At 40.4% G+C, this 23,554-nt stretch overlaps 1 protein-coding gene and 1 gene segment (V, D, J or C); both read left to right on the top strand.

Annotated features, from left to right (window-relative positions):
• The window catches only part of LOC103063482 (immunoglobulin lambda-1 light chain-like), a 55,731-nt gene that overhangs the window by 25,266 nt on the left and 6,911 nt on the right, over window positions 1-23,554 (top strand). The window lies entirely within an intron of this gene.
• On the top strand, window positions 1,433-22,258 carry LOC112543029 (immunoglobulin lambda-1 light chain-like). The segment is given in 4 exon segments: window positions 1,433-1,497; window positions 1,774-2,082; window positions 17,721-17,753; window positions 21,729-22,258. Coding segments are annotated over 4 exon segments (699 nt in total).

Genomic DNA, 23,554 nt, shown 5'->3' with positions numbered 1-23,554 from the left:
CAAAAATCCTTTGCTTTTTTACTTCGGGCAAAATCTCCAGGAACGTGAGTTATATTACTGAATGGCAGAGAGAAGCTGGCTTCATAATCATCTATGATCATGGTTAGTTCCTCTCAGTCATGGATAAGCCCTCCTGGATAAGCACCACCCTTTGGCTTTCTGAGCTCTTCTGACTTAATGAAATAAGACTCTCTTCTATCGAAGACACTTGCTCAAGATAGGTCGACCTCACTCTGGGCAATAATTGAATGAGTTCCGGTATTTGACCATCAGCAACGTCCAGCCGGGAGATGAGGCTGTTTATCACTGTGCTGTCTGGTATTACCCTAGTAGTGTGCTCCACAGTGATTCAGACTCAAGAGGAACTGAGACCAAAAGCTCCAACTGAAAAAGTAGCAGCAGCTTTTAGGCGTCCATTGATTAATTTCAGTTCTTGAAGCAGCAATCCTCTCCTTTTAAGTTCAGGCAGAATCTCAAGGAACACGGGCTATTTAGTATGCGGCAGAGACGGGCTGTTTTCATAATCATCTGTGATCGTGGTGAGTTCCTCTCAGTCATGGATAAGCCCTCATGGAAAAAAACCATCCTTTGGCTTCCTGAACTCTTTTGAGTCAACGAAATAAATCTCTGTTCTTTGAAGATTCTTTCTCAAGATAGGTTCTACCTCACTCTGGACAATAACTGAACGGGTTCCTGGAACTATTTCTGAGTTCTGTTTACTTTTTGTTCTCCCTCACCTGAGTTTCGAGACATCTGAGCTTGGAGCAGCTCAGATGTCTCGACTAAGGCAGATCTATCTCTTCTCGGAGCTTTGAGTGCAGGCAAAGGAGAGAAAGATGCCAAGCAAGGACTCACTTAGGACAAGGTCTTTTCCTGACATGAAAATCATCATGAGTAACATTAAACACTTTTGCAAACTGTTTTAATGGTTGCATAAGAGCATCTGTGCACATTAGGCAGGAAAATATCACTTTCCGTGTACCCTGGAATCACCTCTGTGTCCATCTGTTCATATGTTCCAGATGAGGGCAATATGTTGATGAACCCCCCTTGAAGAGCAAAAGCCTAAGGCAGGTCATCAAATTCACCTCCTCGTGGTCAGTCCTTTTCCTTCTTGCTTTGCCTGGCAAGGCACCTCTTGCAACAGAAGAACACAACCAGCATCATTTTATAGCCGTATCTGAACAAGGTCTATAACCAGACCGGATAGCCTGGGGATCATGGGAAGTAAACTTTGAAGGTTTGGGAGAGTAAAGTGAGATGAAGAAAACAAGAGATGAAAAGAGGAAATGAAACCATGACTTTCCTCCAAAGGCAATTCTTCTTATCCAAATGCAGCTAATAAGATGCAAGCTGAATTTGCATAAATGGGTGGACCCAGATTCCTGGGGCCTTAAAGGGAACATTGCAGTCTCCCAATCTGAGTTTCCCAGAAAGCTCCGTTCTCCATCATGGCGTGGTCTCTGCTCTTGGCCTTCTTCTTCATATGGTGCACAGGTGATTTAGGAAGAGCTCTCACTACTGACTTAATGTCTGCCACTATTCAGGGCTTGAAAAGTCTCAAGCCAACCGAGAGAGGTGATTTCATGCTGATATGAGGCCCATGCCAGCTTCAGACCCATCAACATCCACCCAGATGACCTGACCGATCGGAGGTTGAGGCTGTTACCATACTAGTCTGCATCTGAATTAGGGCTTTTCTTCAAACGTTACTGCTGTGGTTGATTGATGCCCTTTTTTTTTCTTTTAACAATCTTCCTTTTTGAATTTCAGGGGCCAATTCACAGTACACCTTGACTCAACCTGCTGCCCAATCGTCTCCCCTGGGACAATCAGCAAAGATCTCATGTACCATGAGCCGAGACAGCCAAGTGGGCAGTTACAGCATATACTGGTACCAACAACACCCTGGAAAGAGCCCAAAATTCCTTCTCTATGATGCCAACAGCAATGGCCGGTTCACGGGGTCCAAAGACTCCTCCACCAATGCAGCCTATTTGACCATTGCTGGCCTCCAGGCTGATGATGAGGCTGATTACTATTGTGCTGGTGCTTATGGGAGTGGTAGTACCAGGAGGTATCCACAGTGATACAGTTGGTTGCAGAAGTGAGACAAAATCTTTCTCCTGAGCTGGTTGGAGAAGCGTTTCGTTCTGCCCTGAACTCAGCATCCACCTGGCCTGGTAACCTTTCACGCACTGATGGTTTAAGAGCCAGCAGTGTTATGATCTCAGCCTTGGGGAACCCACAGATCTGGTTTCACTAATAATGTCAATTCAGTTTTGAAAAAATGAAAAATGATACAAATGATTCTGATCTCTTTTGCTCATCCCGCTTCTACAATAAAAGACATTACAATCCATGGCTTCTGAAATATATTAATCATCTCTCTATCTCTTTATTTATCATCTATCAATCAACTGTCCGGCCACATACCCACACACCACAGAGAGGAAAATAAGATTCTCCCCAAGCATCTACTTTGCTCCCTTCTGTTGGCTGTTAAAAGATGGTGAGCAACTTCCTTTCCATTGGTTGACCTGACTCTGGACAATAATTGACTGAGTTCCTGGAAATAGTTCTGAGTTCTGTTTCCTTTTTCTTCACTCTTATTTCAACCATATTCTGGGTTTCATGGTATATAATCAGTAGGAGGATCTACCTGATTAAATATGGGGAGGTTTGTAGAGCATCTGAAAAGAGAGAAATATACTCTGATGCATTGGAATCTCTCCTTCCTTTCTGGTTCTCCTATTGCTTCTTTTCTAACTTCCAAAGACTCGCTAGATGAAGAAGAGGGATACAAGCTGGGAGAATATTACCAGAGCTTTAGAAGAGTTTTTTTTCTGAATTCTGCATTTCAGCTGTTCAGTAAACAACATTGGGGGAATAGCTCTTCCCTGACATCAATAGATCCTGAGAAAGGTCATTTTCTCATCATATATGAGGACAGAGAAGGGTCCACAAGGATCTCGGACACTTCCTCTGGCACCAACTCCTGCAACACGGCCACCATAAGCATCTCAAGGGTCCAAGCACAGGATGAGGCAGAATATACTCCCAGGTATGGGACAGTGATGAGTGCAGAGTAATACAAATTAGAGGGAGGGAAGAGAAAGGGTTGCTTCAAAGGAACTCCATGTTCTCTGATGGCTAGGAGAAGGCCAACTGCCTTCTGGAAGGAAGATCTCCCTCTTCCAAGGGCTTTGAGGACAGGCAAAGGAGAGAAAGAATGCCGAGCAAGGACTCTCTCTAGCATCAGGTCTAAATTCTGGATCCTGACCTCCTTTATCTCCTTTTCATTTCTTCCCCTAACCAACCACATCACATACAATTCTTGACATGAAACCAATTGTGATAAATATAGGAATTTTGTGATAAATATAGAAGACCAGTGAGTGGTTTTAAAATTAGGCTTAGAGGAACAACAATCAATTGATATGCTCACTTCAATGTCTTGGAATTTGCCAAAGGAAGGAGCAGAACGCTGAAGAGAAAAGAACTTCATTTGCAGAATTAATCCTTCTCCACTTTGGCCAAACCACCTAAAGACTTGGACTTTGTGTCCAAAAGTATTGGTTCCCACTACGACAGGAGGAAAGGAACTTCTCAATTTAATGGAACATTCAAGTATTCCATCATTAAAGAAAAGTTGCAGGTTTCAGAACAAAGTTGAAGTTAGAAAGGGAAAATTAGCTGATATTTTCCCCTCTGTGACCACATTGAGGAGCTCTTCCACTGTATTCCACATGCTGTAATAACCTCCTTAAAATCTTTTCAGAATTAACACTGACATAACACTACTGTCATCTACAAGGATGACCTCTGTCCCCTGAAGCCCACGGGCTTAAACCCAGAGAGTGAGATGATGAACACCATTTTCCCCACCCTCCTCCTGAATCCACATCAGCCAATCCACTCTTCAATAAACATGGCTGAACATGACTGATCCTGAAGAAGCTAAGCAGGGTCAGAGCTGGTTAAAGCCTGAAGGGGACCCTGCCAAGGAGTCCCCAGAATCACAGTGTCTGTAACGATCTGCCACCCGCTGATCCCAAATCCAGTAACTTTCCTTGCAGCCAGTATTGATTGAAAGGAAAGTTCATTTATTGAGAACAAGTGTACAGTTCCAAAGCATTGCTAAGACTGAGCCTGACCGCGCCAAAAGTTGTTTTTCTTGGTTTTCCGTCCTTCACCCCCGACCTCCAGTTCTCCTGATTCCCTTGCTGCTACGGCCTTGAGCATGCCAGCGCCTGTGATAAGGAGCCATCTGCTTCTAACGGTTTCCCATGCCTTCTCCCCCCCCCCCCCGCTTTTACAATGGCAGATCCGCAGCATATAAAAAGCAATTGCTAAACTAGCCAACATAACAATCTACTATTAAATCTTGCGAGGATTCTGACAGTGTCCATCAGAGAGCTCCAAGCAAGACAAGGAGGAACCCTCCCCTGTCTGAAAGTTCCACTCGGCTGGAAGACAGGGACCAATGAGAAGGTAGGAAAGCGGGAGGAGGAGCTAGGCATGCAAATGGATCCTGAGGTCAGTGGGGTTAACATAGGAAGCCCCCCATAAAGCTCACTTGTATTAACACATTGGCTCAATCTCCAGAAGCCCCAAAACTTCTCAACATGTTGGGAGCATCTCTCCTTGTCCTTCTGGGGGTCTGGTGCACAGGTGAGTGAAGGACAACCCAACACAAGACCTTTCCCCAAATACTGAGCCCAAGAACACACATTTATGGCATTATTCTTCCTCCAGGATCCAGTTCTCAGCCTACAGTGATTCAGGAATCTTCCATGTCACCTTCCCTTGGACAGACCGCTAAACAACATTGGGGGAATGGCTCTTCCCTGACATCAATAGATCCTGAGAAAGGTCATCTTCTCATCATATATGAGGACAGAGAAGGGTCCACAAGGATCTCGGACACTTTCTCTGGCACCAACTCCTGCAACACAGCCACCATAAGCATCTCTAGAGTCCAAGCACAAGATGAGGCAGAATATACTCCCAGGTGTGGGACAGTGACCAGTGCAGAGTAGTACAAATTAGAGGGAGGGAAGAGAAATGGCTGCTTCAAAAGAGCTCCATGTTCTCTGATGGCTAGGAGAAGTTCAACTCTGTCCTGCAAGGAAGATCTCCCTCTTCCAAAGGCTTCAAGACTTGGCAAAAGAGAGACAGAATGCTGAGCAAGGACTCTGTCTAGCATCAGGTCAAAATTCTGGGTCCTGACCTCCAAGAGCCTTTATCTCCTTTTCATTTCTTTGTGTAACCAACCGCACCACATACAATTCTTGACATGAAACCAATTGTGTTATATATAGGAATTTGTCATAAATATAGAAGACCTGTGAGAGGTTTTAAAATGAGGCTTAAAAGAACAAAAATCAATGGATATGCTCAATCCAATGACCATATCAGGCAAATCTTGCATAATAGTTTCGCATTCATTAATGTAGTTAATGAGAACTTTTGAGAAAAAAGAATGATTACCTATTATTGCAAGGCTGAAGAACATCATCTGTCCCACTCATTCAGCAATGCACTTTCTCCTTCCCTGGCCTGGCGTGCACATTGCTCCCTTCTGATGGGAGCTGAAAACATGGGGGGACATAATTTCTTTTCTTTCCAGGTTTGAAGATATCAGTGTGGGAATGGCTGTACTGGATTGTGATTTACTGAGCCACAAGGCTGCAAGAAGAAACATCAGGGAAGACCTACAAGATGCATTGTTTAAAGAAGGCAAAGTATTACAAAGAAAAGGTCAAGATTTAAAACTCCATTTGTAACAGAAGTACTTCTCCACTTTTGCCAAACCACCTAAAGACTTGGATATTGTGTCGAAAAGTATTGCTTCCCTCTGGGCAGGAAGAAAGCAGCATCTAACTTTAATGGAATATTCAGGTATTCCATCGTTAAAATATGCAGGTTTCAGAAGAAGGTTTCAGCTAGAAAGAGAAAATTTGCTGATATTCTCCCCACTGTGACCACATGGAGGAGCTCTTCCACTAAACTCCACTTTCTTTAATATGGCCCTTAAAATCTTTTCAGAATTAACACTGACATAAGACTACAGCAGAAGGATCACTTCTGTCCGCTGAAGCCCAAAGGCTTAAACCTGGAGAGTGAGATGATGAACATGATTTTCCCCACCCTCCTCCTGAATCCAAATCAGCCAATCCACACTTAATTAACATGGCTGAACATGGCTGATCCTGAAAAAGATAAGCAGCGTCAGAGCCAGTTAGAGCTTGAATGGGACCCTTCCAAGGACTCCCAGATCTCTAGCCCAGAATCGCAATATCTATCAGAGAGCTTCAGGCAAGAAAAGGAGGAACCTTCACCTGTCTGAAAGTTCCACTCAGCTGGAAGAGATGGACCAATGAGAAGTCAGGAAAGCAGGAGGAGGAGCTAGGCATGCAAATGGAACCTGAAACCAGTGGGGTTATTATAGGAAGCCCCCCATAAAGCTCACTTGCATTAACACATTGGCTCAATCTCCAGAAGCCCAAAAACCTCTCAACATGTTGGGAGCATCTCTCCTTGTCCTTCTGGGCATCTGGTGCACAGGTGAGTGAAGGAGAAACCAACACAAGTCCTTTCCCCAAATACTGAGCCCAAGAACACACATTTATGGCATTATTCTTCCTCCAGGATCCAGTTCTCAGCCTACAGTGATTCAGGAATCTTCCATGTCACCTTCCCTTGGACAGACGGTTAAACTCTCTTGTTCCCTGAGCAGTGGACAAGTAACATCTTACGACCAATCATGGTATCAACAGAAAGAAGGAAGTCCTCCCAGATTCCTTTATTATTACTACAGCAGTGCAACCGCAGGCTCTGGAGACCTCAGCCGCTTCTCTGCCTCCAAGGAAAGCAACCAAAATAAATGGTATTTGACCATCAGCAACCTCCAGCCAGAAGATGAGGCTGATTATCACTGTGCTGTTTGGTATGGCTCCAGTACAGGGTTCCACAGTGATACAGACTCAAGGGGAACTGAGACCAAAACCTCCAGCTCAAAAAGTTGCAGCAGCTTTTAAGAGTCCATTGATTAATTTCAGTTCCTCAAGCAGAAATTAATTCAGTTCAGGCAGAATCTCAAGGAACGTGAGCAATTCTAATGAATGGCAGAGAGGGGCTGCTTTCATAAGCCTGGTGAGAGAAATGATTTCCTCTTAGTCATGGATAAGCCCTCATGGATAATCACCATATTTTGGCTTTCTGAACTCTTCTGACCTAATGAAGTAAGATTCTCTTGCCTTGAAGACACTTGCTCAAGATAGGTTGATGTCACTCTGGATGATAATTCAATGACTATTTCTGAGTTCTGCTTACTTTTTGTTCACCGACTGAACAACAACAAAAACCTGAGTTTCAGACATATTCTGGATTTGATTGGATATAATCTGTAGGAAGAAGTACCAGATTAAACATGGGTAGCCCTCTTCCAAGGGCTTCTACTGCAGTCATGGAGGGAAAGAATGCTAAGCGAGGACTCTCAGATAAGCCAAGGTTACCACCAGGCACACAATCAAGCAGTAAATATATGCTAACCAAAGAACTACCAGAGGAGCAAAACAAAACCCCCACCCTTACCAGCACTGGCAAGGCAGGCCACAGCACATAAATAGAGAGCAAATGCCATCCCATTTTAGCACTGAAGGTGTTACCTAGCCGGGTAATGAAACATTTGCAAGAAAAGAACCAAGCTCAGAGAACCTCACGGACTCCACCAAGGACTCTCTCTAGCATGAGGACTAAATTATGGATCCTGACCTCCAAAAGCCTTCATCTCCTTTTAATTTCTTTCCCTAACCAACCCCCCCCCCCACACACACACACAAACACACATTCAGAATTCTTGTCATGAAAACCATTGTGATAAATAGAGGAATTTGTGATAAATATAGAAGACCTGTGAGAGTTTGTATAATGAGGCTTAAAAGAAAAAAATCAGTGGATATGCTCCCTTCAATGACCACATAAGGCAAATCATGCATTAGAGTTTACAATGATCTCCACTTATTGCAAGGCTGAAGAACATCATCTGTCCCACAGCAATGCAACTCCAGGCTCTGGAGACCTCAACCACTTCTCTCCATCTCTGGCCTGGCATGCACATTGCTCCCTTCTGATGGGAGCTGAAAACATGGTGGGAACATCATTCTTTTTCTTTCCAGCTTCGTAGATCTCAGTGTGGGAAAGGCTGTAGTAAATTCAGAGTCAAAAGGCTCCAAGAATAAACATAAGGGAAGTCCTAAGAGTTGCATTCTTTAAACAAAACAAAGTGTGAAGGCCTTGGATTTTGTGTCCAAAAGTATTTTACCCACTGGACAGGAACAAAGGAACATCTAACATTAATGGAATAGACATGTATCCATCTTTAAAGAAAAGATGCACATTTCAAAAGGTTTAAGCTAGACAGAGAAAATTAGCTGTTATTCTCCTCTCTGTGACCACATGGAGGAGCTCTTCCACTATAATCCACTTTCTTTAAGACAGTCCTTAAAATCTTTTCAGAATTAACACTGACATAAGACTACAGCCATTCAGAAGGATCACCTCCATCCCCTGAAGGCCAAGGTCTTAAATCTGGAGAGTGAGATTATGAACACTCTTTTTCCCCACCCTCCTCCTGAATCCAAATCAGCCAATCCACTCACCTATAAACATGGCTGAACATGGCTGATTCTAAAAAAGCTAAGCAGGGTCAGAGTTAGTTAAAGCTTGAAAAGCAGTGAAAATATCTACTACCTTAAGCAGCAGAGGGAGCATCAGTGCAAAACATGTGAACTGAGATAGGTGAAGTTTTCAAGAAAAGGTTGGATTTCCATTTGTCTAGGATGGTATTAAGATTCCTGTTGCGGGCAGAGGGTTGGTATGCAAGATCTCCAAGATCCTTTCCAACTTCATGATTCTAGCAGAAGCCTAGAAGTTCCTCATAGTTTTATTTCTAATACTATTCAGAAGCAAATAAACACCATGGATCTGGGTGCCCTCCCATTTCTCTGCTTCCAAAGATACAGTCGTGTAAAAAAGAAAGTACACCCTCTTTGAGTTCTATGGTTTTATGTATCAGGACATAGTAAAAATCATCTGGTCCTTAGCAGTTCTCAAAAGTAGGTAAATACAATCTCAGATGAACAACAACACATGACATATTACACCATGTCATCATTTATTTTACAAAAAGAAAGCCAAAATGGAGAAGCCATGTGTGAAAAACTAAGTACACCTTATGATTCAGTAGCTTGTAGAACCACCTTTAGCAACAATAACTTGAAGTCATCGTTTTCTGTATGACTATCAGTCTCTCACATCATTGTGGAGGAATTTTGGCCCACTCTTCTTTACAACATTGCTTCAGTTCATTGAGGTTTGAGGGCATTTGTTTATGCATAGCTCTCTTGAGGTCCCACCACAGCATTTTAATCGGGTTGAGGTCTGGACTTTGACTGGGCCATTGCAACACCTTGATTCTTTTCTTTTTCAGCCATTCTGTTGTAGATCTGCTGGTGTGCTTGGGAACATTGTCCTGTTGCATGACCCAATGTCGGCCAAGCTTTAGCTGTCAGACAAATGGCCTCACGTTTGACTCTAGAATACTTTGGTATACAGAGGAGTTCATGGTCGACTCAATGACTGCAAGGTGCCCAGGTCCTGTGGCTGCAAAACAAGCCCAAATCATCACCCCTCCACCACCATGCTTGAAGGTTGGTATGAGATGTTTGTGCTGAAATGCTGTGTTTGGTTTTTGCCAAATGTGGCGCTGGGCATGATGGCCAAACATCTCCACTTTGGTCTTGTCTGTCCAAAGGACAGTGTTCCAGAAGTCTTGTGATTTGTTCAGAAGCAACTTTGCCAACCTAAGCCGTGCTGCCACGTTCTTTTTAGAGAGAAGAGGCTTTCTCCTGACAACCCTTCCAAACAAACCATACTTGTTCAGTCTTTTTCTAATTGTACTGTCATGAACTTTAACATTGAACATGCTAACTGAGGCCTGTAGAGTCTGAGATGTAACTCTTGGGTTTTTTGCAATTTCTCTGAGCATTGCACGGTCTGACCTTGGGGTGAATTTGCTGGTGACTCCTGGGAAGATTGGCAACTGTCTTGAATGTTTTCCACTTGTGAATAATCTTCCTCACTGTAGAATGATGGACTGGAAATTGTTTGAAAATGGCCTTATAACCCTTCCCAGATTGATGGGCAGCAACAATTGCTTCTCTAAGATCATTGCTGATGTCTTTACTCTTTGACATTGTGTTAACACACACCTCAATGCTCGAGACCAGCAAACTCCTAAAACTTCAGCTGTTATAGTGGTAGTCACACTTGCTGATGATCAGTTGATCAAAGGCATTTGATTAGCAGCACCTGGTTGCTACTAAGCCTCTTCATACCTATGGGAGCAGAAAGGGTGTACTTAGTTTTCTCACATGACTTCTCCATTTTGGCCTGAAAATTGATGAACAATTTTATGAGCTAGAAGGAAGGCACTCTATTTGCACTAATGTGAGGTTCAAACCAATTCTTCCAAATCATATCTCAAAGGTAGCAGCCCTAACATGTGTTTTAAACTCACCTTCCAGTTGTGATTCATTTTCCATCTGAAGGGCAGAAAGCTAGAGTGATGAGTTTGGTTAAGACATCCAGTAATGGCCAGCAGTAGAAATCTTTCTACATAACCCCACCTCAGCTGACTGAAGCCTTAACACCAAGGAGATGCACTAATTTTTATTGTCTGATTCATGGACAAGACTCTGTTCTTGCTGTGATGATCATCTACTTCCTTGATATATCACACTGTCTAACACAACAAAACAGTCAATAATTAATTGTTAATCAGTGATCAACACATCAAAAATATGGGCCACACCAGTTCAAAGGTGCCCATACTCTTCCTACCCTGCTTCTTTAAATCCAACTTTCACTTCCATAGATTGTCACAGGAAATACCATGGCTTCTATGATTCTGATCTTTGTAGGTTTAGACCATTGGTTCTCAATGGGGGCGGTACCGCCCCCCGAGGGGCGGTGGGAGGATGCTGAGGGGCAATGAACTTGTTTTGGGCGGTAGGGGGGCGGTGGGCATGTTTTGGCATTTGAACTTAATTTTAAAACTCCCCCCAAAATTTATTAAATCGATTATCCGGTTTACACCATTTGTACCAGCAATAAAACGAACTTACGCGACGGCTGCCCTCACGCACTTCTAAGAATGGTGAGACGAATTTGTATTCTAGGTAGGCTGACCTTGAAGAACTCGACACTACGATTCTTCTCTGATCCCAACCAGCACAGCGCGTGCGTCAGCTGTCTTCCCGCGCAATTAACCGCAGCGCGTGCGTTGAGCATCCCTTCAATATGAATGCTTGATTTGACCCGTGTTTCTTGAGTTGCTTTTCGTTCGCTTCATTTCTGTTTTTTCCCCTCAGTTTCGATTTACTTTCATTGTTTATTTGGCCAGTTGGCTAGGTAAGTGCGCTTATTAGTTCTTTATCGTGGTCGTGAATTATTAATTTTGAGAAACTAATGAAACTTTGAAAGCCAGCTTCCAGAATGGTGATCGTCTCATAGAATTTTGGCTTCAAAGTAACATCAATCACATCTACCCAGGACTGTGGACTATCATCAAAAAAAATGTTAGCGTATTTTTTTGCTGTTTTTTTAATTACCTAATTAAGAATAAAGAATTTTTAAACATTAAAAAAGCATTTGCAAAAAAATAAATAAATAAAACTAAAAATTTTAAAAAATTTAAAAAACGAGCATCAAAAAAATAAATGAACGTATTTACAGCATTTTGAAATAAACGTATTTACATAAAAGAGCATTTAAGCATTTTTTTTGCATTAGTCATTTTAATTTTAATAAAAGGAATGCAATTACCTTCCAGGGCAAAAGTATCGAGTTAAATCGAACAAATTTGGTGTGTAAGTCTACTGAAAAAAATTACTTAAAATTTTTGCCTTTTATAATTCAGTAACTCCCCCCTCCTCCCCATACCCTAAATTACAGGATTTTCACAAAGGGGGGCGTTGAAAAATTTTCCGCTCCTTAGGGGGGCGGCAGCTTCAAAAAGGTTGAGAATCACTGGTTTAGACACATCACAGCATTTGAATGCATAATATAATATAATAATCCTCCAGCTTTAAAAGCAGAGGTGAAACAATTCAAGCATGTCAAATTAAATCACTTATTTATTTTCCATGACTATTTTTCCTTTTTTTGTCTCCCAAACTTCTTTTTGCATTATATATTGGATTTGCAATTTCAGTTTTATTCATTTTGGCTGCATTCTTTTATTCTCTTTGATGTGTATTTGTTTGTTTGTTTATTAGACTTGCATTCTGCGGCAATCAAAAGAGACTCTCAGTAACTCATATACAACAGATGTATAATAAGCCATCCATGGGAGTCAGAGAGGAATGTATGAGGAAGGCGGCCAGATTGACTTGTTTATAATCACCAATGTTTATTTGATGAGTTTTTCTTTTAACAAGATTTGTTGTTGTGGTTGTTCCACTAACCAAAAGGTGTTTATTCCCCAGTAACCATTTTTAGTATCTGGGTAGCAGAACCCTTATTTTCTCTTCTCTTTTTCTTCTTTCTACGACTTGTGAGCGCCAGGAATGGCAGTAGCAGCCTTCACATCTGACCTCTACTTGCAGTCGCACATCTTTTTAAATCCTCTGTTTTATTTGGAGGAGGAAGATGGAAAGCCCAGCTGCCTTTGGCATCTCCTTGGTTCTGCTGCCACCTTCAGGACTTCTCCAAAGCAGGAAAAAGTATTCCATTGCAAGTGCTTGGTTGCCAAAGGAAGTTGGAAATTTAAGATGAACGTGCAGCACCATTCGAAACCATCAGAGGGGGATAAGAACCAAGCAATGAACATATCTACTTGCTGATGCCCAGATCACAACTGAAAAACAGCTCAGAGGCCAAATTTTGCCAGCAGGAGGTGAAATAGGTCAAGAAGACACCACGTTTTGCCCACCGATTCATCAAGCTAAGCATCAACCAAAGTATCTCCTTGACAAAATCAGGATGATGCTCTGGCTGGATATGGAAATGAGAAATGTTCCTATCACTATTATTTATTAATTCATTATGTTATTAATATAATCAATACTCAATTGATTATGTATTATTACCATCACATTCCTCTAGCCCAAAGTACTAGTATTGAAATTAAGGACTACAGATTGCTCCTAGAACCTATCTGGATGGGAAGTTACTCATTCATCTTTGAGGTATATACTGGATGTCTTGGAGTAAGAGTTGGTATAAAAGAAAGGACTTTGTTGTGGTATTGAACTGGATAAGCCACCTCACAGTTTAAAATTCAGAAAATTACTATGCATAGGAGATAAGATCAGCACAGTCTTCTTCATTTTGCATAGGGTTGTGTGAACGGTCAATCCACAATTCAAAGGTGGTTTGTTCAAATCTCATAAATCAACCAAACGTACCAAATCAATTTGTCCAAATGATTTGGTCAGATCAATATGGCAGTTCAACTGTTTCCATATGTATGTAAAAGCACTTTTTTCCAAAGTGCCTTTCATTTAATTATTTTAACATCAATTTAACATTAATGATCAAAATCTAATTTTGAATAGAAACAAATCAATATTTTGAAATGAAATCATAATCCAAATCTGATCATTGGCACTTCCATACTACTGAACTTTGAATGTTGTTTTCAGGTGAGAATTGTGTATTTATTTATTTATTTATTTATTTATTTATTTATAATAATTTAGTGAAACTTGCACATTTCTTTTTGCTAAAATATGTTGTGTTGCTCTTTGCGATGTTGTTCCAGAGAATGAAATTTAATATATAACTTCTTAGGGGGTAATAGTAACCAAGGTGTTGTAAATATTGGCAAATGTAATCAGGTCAAGCTTCCATCGATTCAGTAAATTAGCAAAGAATTCCATTTGGGGCATTCCTATATTATAAAAGTGGTGTAATTCTCTCTCAGTGGATTTTTTTTTCCTCAGAAGTAACTGTACAAATATCTACTGGAAATACTCTAATTTCCTGCACTGAGCAGGGCTTTGGGTTAATGGCTTACAAGTCTTCTCCAGTCCTGGTTTTAACAATGAACGTTGAACTCTAAGAAAATCTGTTTCTACATCTGTGGTGTTCTTCTAATAACAACCCCGAATTCCCCACCTTTCCCTTTCTAGCCACTAACTGTACGTCACTGACAGATGTTTGGGTAATGGACAGTGAGAACCTGAGGACTGTTGGACAGAAAATGCAAAGTCATATGGCAAGAAAAACAGTTCTCTGTGGTTTCCGAAAATACCAGATGGATCTGAAGCATGTTTGTTGCTGAAGTGTTACCAGTTGCCTTCAGAAGCAGAGAAGGAAGCATTCAAGCTTAGTGTGTATGGATGGGGCATTACATGATTACATAGATTTTCTTCCTTCTTGTGGTTATTTTCATGGAAGTCTTGTGGATCTTCTGGAAAATGGGGCCACTCGGCCCTATGGAAGCCATTTTGGATAGCACTTCGCTAATGGATATATTAATAGTGTGAAGCATAGAAATACAGCAGGATGATACCCTCTTTTTTAAGCCATTATTTTTAGGCTACAGGTACCACTCAAGGCTTTTCAGGTAAATCAAGAACAAAGCTCTGTCAAGATGAATCGATTATTAAATCGGATTTACAACAAAATGTCACACAACACTCCCGTTCAGGAGTCTACATTCCATGAATAATCGTACCTGGATTTTGGTTGGATTCTGTTTCTGTTTTTCAAATTTCCAGTATTCTGTGGTCCCTAAAAATGCCTTCTAGAGCAATTTCAGGGCAGTTTTCTTTATGTACTTTTTCTTCCTAAAGATTTGTCATACTTCTGGATATATTGGGGCTTCCTCGATCTTTCTAAAACCTTCCTATTATGGGTGGATGTTACCATTTTGGATATAAAAGAACCTGGTTTTTTTTTTTTGGAAAATGGAGAAGAACAAAGCTAAGTGGATTATAATTTTCCCAGTCAGAGAGCAAGAATAACCATCGTCCTGCATCGAAAGAAAATCGCATTGCGTTTTTGGATTCATGCCCAGGAATCTTTCCAAAACACTTACTGTTTCCCAGCAGAAGAGGTTCATACGTAAAATCCATTGGACAACATGGAGCAGTTTTACCTACCTCTCAATGTCTTCCTTTCTGTATCTGCCATTAATTTGTAAGGATGCTACAATGGTGCTACCCTTCTCTTTGTATTTGGAATGATCCAAGACAGGTATGGTCCTGGATGAGAGCACCTTAATTCTTCTGATTCAAAACATCAAAGGAAGCTCATGGTGGACCTGAAATTCAGGTAGGAAGGGAACCAGCTTCCCTGTGGCTTTAATCTCTCTTCAATTGTTATGACTGATTGTTACAATCTGAATTATTCAAGCGTGGGAGTATTTAAGAAACCAGTGACATCCTATTATTCCTGAAATAAATGACTATCAACCAAATATTTGAGAATGGAAGAGCAATGTTGATGATGGGTTGCAAACGAATGTGGAATTCATGCTCTTTCATGGAATTTCATGGAAATAGATTACTTTTTGAGCAGAGGGTTCTTTGTATTCAAGGGATTATCTTAGTGGGAAAAGGAATTCCATTACTATCCAGTTGCCTGCTAGTTGAGAAAAATGTGGAAATATAATTGTGTCTGCAAAATGAGTAAGTCCTGCAAAGTGAATTACGACTTTCAGAAAGGACCTTTGTAGAAGCAAGGGTGTTAGATTCAACTCAAAATGGGCAAAGCAGATATGCCCTACAAAGTGAGCGATGGCGTTGTGAATAAAATCCAAGCTGAAAGCATTGTCAGTTCTAGTATGTTGAAATGAACGTGGACAAATCGGACAGATTTGCGTTGTCCTGCTTTAATTTAAAAAAAGAAAAACTCAGTTTTTCAATCCTCTTTATGAAATAATAAGTACATTTTCACCAGTTTGTATTTAAAAAAAACAACACCCATAATTCTCACCCATCTGCACTGGTCAAATTCAATAGGAACAAGCATTCTTTACTAGCATTAGGATAACTAGGCATGTTCTTATTTTATGTAGCAAGCTAGTCATCCAAAATCCTTCACCAAGGAAGAAGATTGATCAGAATCATTCTCTCTCATGCTCAGTTTATCTTACTTTCAGGGGGTTTCTGTCCTGCAAATGCAGAATTTTGAAAATTGTGGTAGTCTGGTTAAAATATAAACTGAGCAAAATTATCACCTATGCTTAGCTAAAACGATTAGAGAAAAAAAATAAGGAAAACGTGTAAACTTTGCAAGATACAAAATATGGTTACGGACTAGAGATATTTCTCTCTGAAAGAGGTCTATACCCTAAAAAATCAGTAGAATGACACAGACAATGAGTAAAGAAATTGAGTTTACATTTTTCAGGAAAAACATCTAGTTGGAGTCAAGAGCTCACTCTATACTGATTAATTGCTTAATTACATTAAATGTTTAATTTCTGGTGTCCAGAATTGCCCATACAAGAAGAAATGGAGATTGCAAGTCTTTCTGTGTTTTAGTACTATGTGAATTGTCAATAAAATAAAATAAAAGGAAAAGTTTTTATTTTATAAAAATAAAAGCTCTGGATAGGAAGAAACAGATTAAAAAATGTATTGTCGTCTGAATTGTTCAGAGCTGGTGGAAGCCACTTGGATAGATTAATCTTTGCGATCATCTCATGAAGATGTGTGGAACCTATACCTCTCCAGAAGTTACTTTCCCCTTTCAGCATAGATAATACTGAGAGATGTTGGCGCTATAATTCAACAACATTCAAGGTGGTGGTTATATGCTATGTTAACACTTATAAAGCTGTACATGACATAGGGCCTGTCTCTGATTGTTTCTGCTCACCCCACCACAACTAACATGCTATGGGTCCCTTCCATTAAGCAATGTCATCTTGCTGGAACTAGGCATCATACCTTCTCCATTGCAACATTTGCCCTGCAAAACAGCATCCATCCAGAGATTCAGAAGGTCCCGACTCTATTAACCTTTTGTAAGACTTTAAAGATGTGGCTGTTCCCTCAGGCATTTGAATGAAGATGTTGGCAAGCTCCAATGTTCACGGGTTTATATTGTTCTCTTCTTTATTATGGTTAGTAGGAATGATTCCTGCAACCTCGGACTTCTGTTATTTGGGTGGTTGATTTTCATTGTTGGTTTTAATCCTTGTACACCACCCACGGTCACTGCCATGAGACAGACAGCCAGATAAATGGTAGAAATAAATACATGGATTAATAAAATTCTCAATGGCCCCTCGTCTGATCTACTCCTTGCAGATAAATTATCTCGGGATAACTGCCTTATGTAGCTCCCCGTTCAATATTCACAGGGGTGAACTCCTACTTCTGTCTTTTTTCTAGTTGTGGATTATTCTTTTTCTAAGTTTGGGCTTTTGAGATGCAACGTCGGCTGGTGCTCTGTTGAGATCCTTGCCACTTTCCAAGATTGTCACTTCTTGCTATTTCAGTCTAAGGCAGCTCATTTTTCCCAATCAATTATTCTCCCATAACAAATATTTCTGTCCCAATGTTATGTGAAGTTCATATCTCCAAGGCTTTGCCATGTCAGAATCCTCCACCTGGGTAGATCTGGTTTCGACCAGAAAGCAGAAGTAAACTTCTGGAGGAAAGATTTTTGTATGGCCGTTACTCACTGTGTGTATCTCTTCGGCCCTGGAACCCAGCTCACAGTCCTAGGTAAGTCTCTTTAAAATGCAGATACAATTGTTTTCCAACTGTTTTTGGATTTAATTTATGTTGCTTTTTCCTTCCCAAACTGTCAAATGGAGCATCTTCGATGTGGCTCAGAGGGTCACATTCAAAGGTGCTCAGGTTTTCTCTTCAATGTTGTATAAAGAAGTCTCAAATAGGTGAAGCAATAGAATGTTTTTCTGTCTTTTTTGAGCTGATTAAAACCAAAGTATAATATCCCCTTACTTGGGATTAAACCTTGTTTACAAAGGGGGGATTAATTATTCAAGTGATCCAACTATTTGTGTTCATATTTTTTTTTGTTTTCGTGATCCTTTTTTCCCCTAGGTGTTGAGTTTTTTCCCCGTAAAACAGCATGCTAATCTGTTCTTTAATGGTTTGTCTCACACTGCCCATTGGGGGGGAGAAAAACTCAGGTAATGGTTATGTCAAAATGAAAAGCAAAGAGTGATGCAATTCTGCAATATCTTGGTTTTTGCTCATAGATAATTTAAAAATCTAATCCCATCAACTCATAGACTGTTTTCAAAAATGAATGCAGAAAAGTATATTTAAAGAAGTAATTAAATTAAAATAAGGAAAGAGGAAAAGTGTATCAAATCTCTTTCATTTCTTTGTGTGTGTGTGTTTTGCAAGGCTTTGGAGTGTGAGTTTTCATGCTATATCTGACTTTAAGAAAAAAGGCAGATGCAGTTTTAAAATATAGGGAAATAGAACTTGTAACCTTAAGAAGAATATTCAATTTTTCTCTTGCTTGAATGTTTACATTGTTTTATCTAATTCAAAGATTCCTCTTGCTAATCCCTACAGATGTGAAGACGTAAATGCAGGAAGGTTGATGATAATCCTTAAAATTCTAAACAGATTTTTTTCCCCATGAAAATAAGTCTTAGACAAGTAACATAGTTGTTTTGGTGAAGTCCACCAATGGTCATTCCTATTAAAAAGTTAGGATCTGTGACTAAAATTTTGATTCAAGGAGTTGTGGTATATCATCTAAAAATAATCTTAAAACATTATTCACATAACATTTGTACCTAATAATAAATCAGACCATATTTTAAAAGATGGATTGCTTGGTTATTTGCCAAACCTGAGCAAAACCCTCTGATACTTTTTTTAAAAGTCATTTTAAAAATTGACTTTTCATATTTGTTTATTTCATAAATGGAATGGAATTTTTGTAAATAGAGGTAAAACATGGTATAGGACCAGTCTGGGGCTAGAGATTTGAAAATTGCATACCAAAATTACAAAATCTCAAACGCCAATGGGCTAAAATCAGTTGGAACATCTCGGTTCGGTTTGTTCATCTTGTTTTTCTTTTGTTTTAATTTTAACTTTCTTTTGCTTAGAAAACAAATCAAACCACAGGTACAGCGTGAGGGATATATGACTTGGCAATAAATAATAAAATATAGAGTAAAAGCTAAACAGAGATGTTCTTACTGATTGATAGTCAACAGTGTCCAGTGCTGATCAGAACTTTGCTACCTATCAAGGTGGACTTTCTAATTTTAATTCCTCAATCCTCAGATCAACTGTTTATCCCATTAGGAAAATTATCTGTTTTCTCCCTGTATGAGATAAGAAACCAATTCCTTTGCTTGAAAAAAAACAAAACTTGCAATTAAACAGGGCACTCCCAAATATTCAATTAAAACTGGGGCATTGGATGAGGAGATATTTAACCTTTTGCTTTCATGCCCCTTTTCTCATTCTCAGCAACCGCACCTCACATTGCTGGTTTTACAACAAATTGCAAACTAGCAAAGGAATTTGTGGAAGGCAATGCTTCTACTGATCCTGTCTAGATTATTTATTTTATTGGAGTATGTGTACTACCCTTTCGTTCATTATGGAGCTGAAAATGGCCAGATCCAAAATTCGGTACCTTCAGTTGCTTCCTTGACTGATTGATTGATTGATTGATTGATTGATTGATTGATTGACTGACTGACTGACTGACTGACTGACTGATATGGTCCTTCCTATGGGAGTGTTGTGTTCCATGGATCTGTTTATGAAAGCCAATTTCAACCTTCAATCAAGAATTCTTGGCCAAACTGCAAACTACCAATGATTTCAGGTGTCCTATTTGGTTCCTTGGGACTGTACTGGCATAAACGGATTATGGATTACAGATTTACAGGGTGATCCTAACTTGATTGTTATAGCTTAGGAAAAACTGAAAAGATAGACTTCTGGATGCCAGACACTTACTATTTCAAGTTGATATCAGCAGAGCCAAATCTGGTTTTGAAGCAGCTTTCTCCTCAAACCTTGAGTACCTTCCCAAAACCAACCATATTTATCACTGAAATATGACTTTTAACGTGGCAGAGTGCATTAAACACAGGGAGAATATCTACGCTAACTTCTTTAACGTAGGGAGTTTTTTAAGTTTCAACTTTTCATTATTATTATTATTATTATTATTATTATTATTATTATTATTATTATTATTATTTTGGTGCCTTCGAATCAGTGTTGACTCCTGGCGACTGCCTGGACAAATCCCTTCAGTTTTCTTGCCAAGGTTTCACACGTGGTTTGCCCTGGCCTTCTTCTTCCTCGGACTGAGAGGGAGGGACTGGGCCAGGGTCACCCAGCTGGCTTTCATGCCCAAGGTGGGACTACAATACGCAGTCCTGCTTTCTAACCTGGTTCCTTGAACCACTCCACCAACTGCTTTGCCTTTGAGTAATTCCAGACCCGTTGTGACTACATGAAAAAGTCCCTGCTGTTTTCTTGACAAGGGGTTTTGGAAGAGGGTTATTAATTAGTCATGTTTAATTAATCTTGCCTCTACCAGGCCAGGAGAAAGATTGGCAGCTAACTGCCTTTCTATATCCAGATTCCCACCCCCCCTCCTGGTTTCTCTCCCTGTGTGTGTGAGTTTTGGAGAGGGAGAGAGAAATGAATTATTTTTAGTCCCCAAATGTTAAGTGTTACCTGGCACCAACACATGTATAACTGACTAATGCATCTATTTTATTGTCTCTGTCTGGAGTCTACCTTGAAACTGCAGGTGTCATAGGTGAAGCTCCAGTGTTCAGTGTTACATTTCCCTGTTTCTCTCTTGGTTGGCTTTAGTCAAGATCTGCCATTAAAATAATGTACTTTCCACCACACTGTTTGCTAATTCACCATAGGAATATGTGTTCTGGCAGATGCTGTTATGAGGGAGAAAAATGAAAGTTTCAGCTGACCATAGCTTATCTTGGGTCAAATCTGTGGACTCAAAAACCTCCATGCGATCTGCAGCTTTCCAAAGGTTTCTGACTTTAGACTGCCCAGATCTTAACACATGCTGCTTAGTGAAAGAAGCCTACACCTCTTTCAAGAGGCAGGGAATCCCTGTTCTTCAAAACCATCAAAAGGTAGACGTGGGGGAGAGGCGGAAAACTTTTGAAACAGTGAGGGATGTGAACCAAAAGCATGTACTTGTTCTGGATCTTAGCTTTTGAAGGAAGTGTCTGGGACTCACCTCCCCAAAAGAGGCATGCCCCGGACAAAGAGGTGGGTGAAACAAAACCCAAGAGTATAGCTAAAGTTAGAGAGCCAGTTGGGCATAGCAGTTAAGGCATCAGGCTAGAGACCTGGAGACTGTGAGTCTCTGCTAAAATTCGCAAGAACTCCATAAATCATTAAAGATTTCTCCCCCTCATGTAGAATAGCTATAAAATATGACATTAATCAGGGCATCCGGAGAGAGGTAATTGTGTACCTATCTCAATCCAGAAATAAGAACTGCAAAAGAGCTTATATCCATCTACAACATCTACCAATGTGGTATTCTGGGAAATTTTCCCTTGAGATATCTTCTTTCCCACTCCCTCCCCCAGAGTCTTGATTAGGCAAACTCCATGTACTTTTATCGATCTTGTGTCTCTATCAATCTTGTATTAAATTTTCAACATTCAGTGTGAAAGCTCATGAGATCTTCCTGTCTTCCAGGTCAGCCCACAGTCTCTCCTACAGTGCGAGCTTTTGGTCCTGGCCAAGAAGGGACGGAGAAGAAGATCTTGGCGTGTCTCTTAAGCAACTTTTACCCACCTACTTTCAACCTGCAATGGAAAGTTGGTGGGAACCCAATCGAATCTGGAGTGGAGACCAGCAAAGCTACCAAGCAGGGTGACAAATACCTTGCCAGCAGTTACCTGTCCTTGCCTCGCTCTGCGTACGGAAAGGGTAACCTTTACACCTGTGAAGTGACACACGAAGGAAAGACCATTTCGAAGTCTGTGTCCGACTCTGGAAGTTGTTAACTCCACCGTGAATCCCTGGACTGCCATCAGCAAGCAGGAAGAGCCCCTCCATGGCTCTCATTTATTCTCTCCGAATCGTAGCTTGATCAGTAATGTCTATTTCTCTCTCATGTAGTTACACTCTGTAACCTCTCCATGCCGACACCCCTTGAAGTTCATCCCCCTCCCTTTCTCTCTTAGTGTCTACCGTTAGAAGACTAATAAAATGGGTATATTTCATTTGTGCTGTTGTTTTCCAAATTTGTTCACAAGAGAGGGTGTGAAAAAACAGGCTTTAAGGTTTCAACATCTTGTTTCTCACACGGATCAGCCAGCTCCAATACAAGAAGGACAGCGCTGAACCTCTCGTCACTGAAAAATGGTTGCATCGAGTTTCCGTTTGGGCACGTATGGGGTCAAACTGGGGGGCTTCTTGATCCTTTCACAAATGCCACCCAGTCTCCTAGCCGTGATAAAACATGAGGTTTCCATTTCTACCGCCATGTTAACAATGTCCTTCCTAAATTCCAAAATTCATCCTTCTTTTGTAACTATACAATCCCAGATGAGGCCATATCAAAAAAATAACTTGTCAGAGACATTGACATTCTCTTGCTGAATGAACACTTTTGCTGAAGTGTTTGGTAAGACTATTGCTGAAGGTTTGGGGGGGAGGGTGTAAAATTAATTTTGATCTAGAAAGTCCCACATTCAAGACCTAGGTTGGAGATGTCTCACTGTGCTTTGTATTACCACTTTTCTTATAAATATATAATCCTGATGGAGTAAAGAACAGACATTTTCTTCTACCAGCATCCTATCTCCCTTTGATTCTTCAGATTCAGGATGAGAAGAGGTAAACTATAGACCTTGCCATCGGGCAGCAGGAAAGACCCCTCCATGGCTCTCATTTATTCACTCCATATCTTAGCTTGATCAGTAACGTCTATTTCTCTCTCTCGTGTAGTTACGCTCTCTGTGTCCTCTCCATGCTTACAACCCTTGAACTTCATCCCCCCCTTGATCTGTTATATTCCACTGTCAGCACATTAATAAAAATGGATGTATTTCATTTGTGTGGGTGTTTTATCAAATTTATCAAGAAGATAGAGCCACATGAACTTCCCTATCTCAGAGGAAAAGTGGTCTGTTTCCAAGGTCTTATTTCACACAGTTAACCAGTACTCATACAAAAAGACTAGGCTGATTCTCTTGGGAATCTAAAAAAGCATCATCTGATCCCAAATGCCCATAGGAGTATTGCAATAATTTCGTAGCATATTGATGAAGTCACACACAGGAATTCTTCTCATGTTGGAAATGAAAATGCCTTGTTTTTTTGTAGTAATGGGAAGAGATTTGGGAAAATATGGGATCACAGTGGTCCTGCCCATAACTCTAACCAGTCCTCCATCTGATATAATTGTAGGGTTGGATGGTACAGGACATTTCAGTCTTATACTCAATCTTTGGTCATTCCTAGATTCCAAAATTATTTTCTAACTATGAAGCCCTGCAATACAGATCTCATTCAGC

This window comes from Python bivittatus, unplaced genomic scaffold, assembly GCF_059951505.1.
Source record: "Python bivittatus isolate LINGU-HERP-01145 unplaced genomic scaffold, Pbiv_v1 ctg000100_np1212, whole genome shotgun sequence".
NCBI classification, from domain to species: domain Eukaryota; kingdom Metazoa; phylum Chordata; class Lepidosauria; order Squamata; family Pythonidae; genus Python; species Python bivittatus.
The sequence above is the reverse complement of the archived record's forward strand: the minus strand, read 5'-3'. Positions and strand labels throughout refer to the sequence as shown.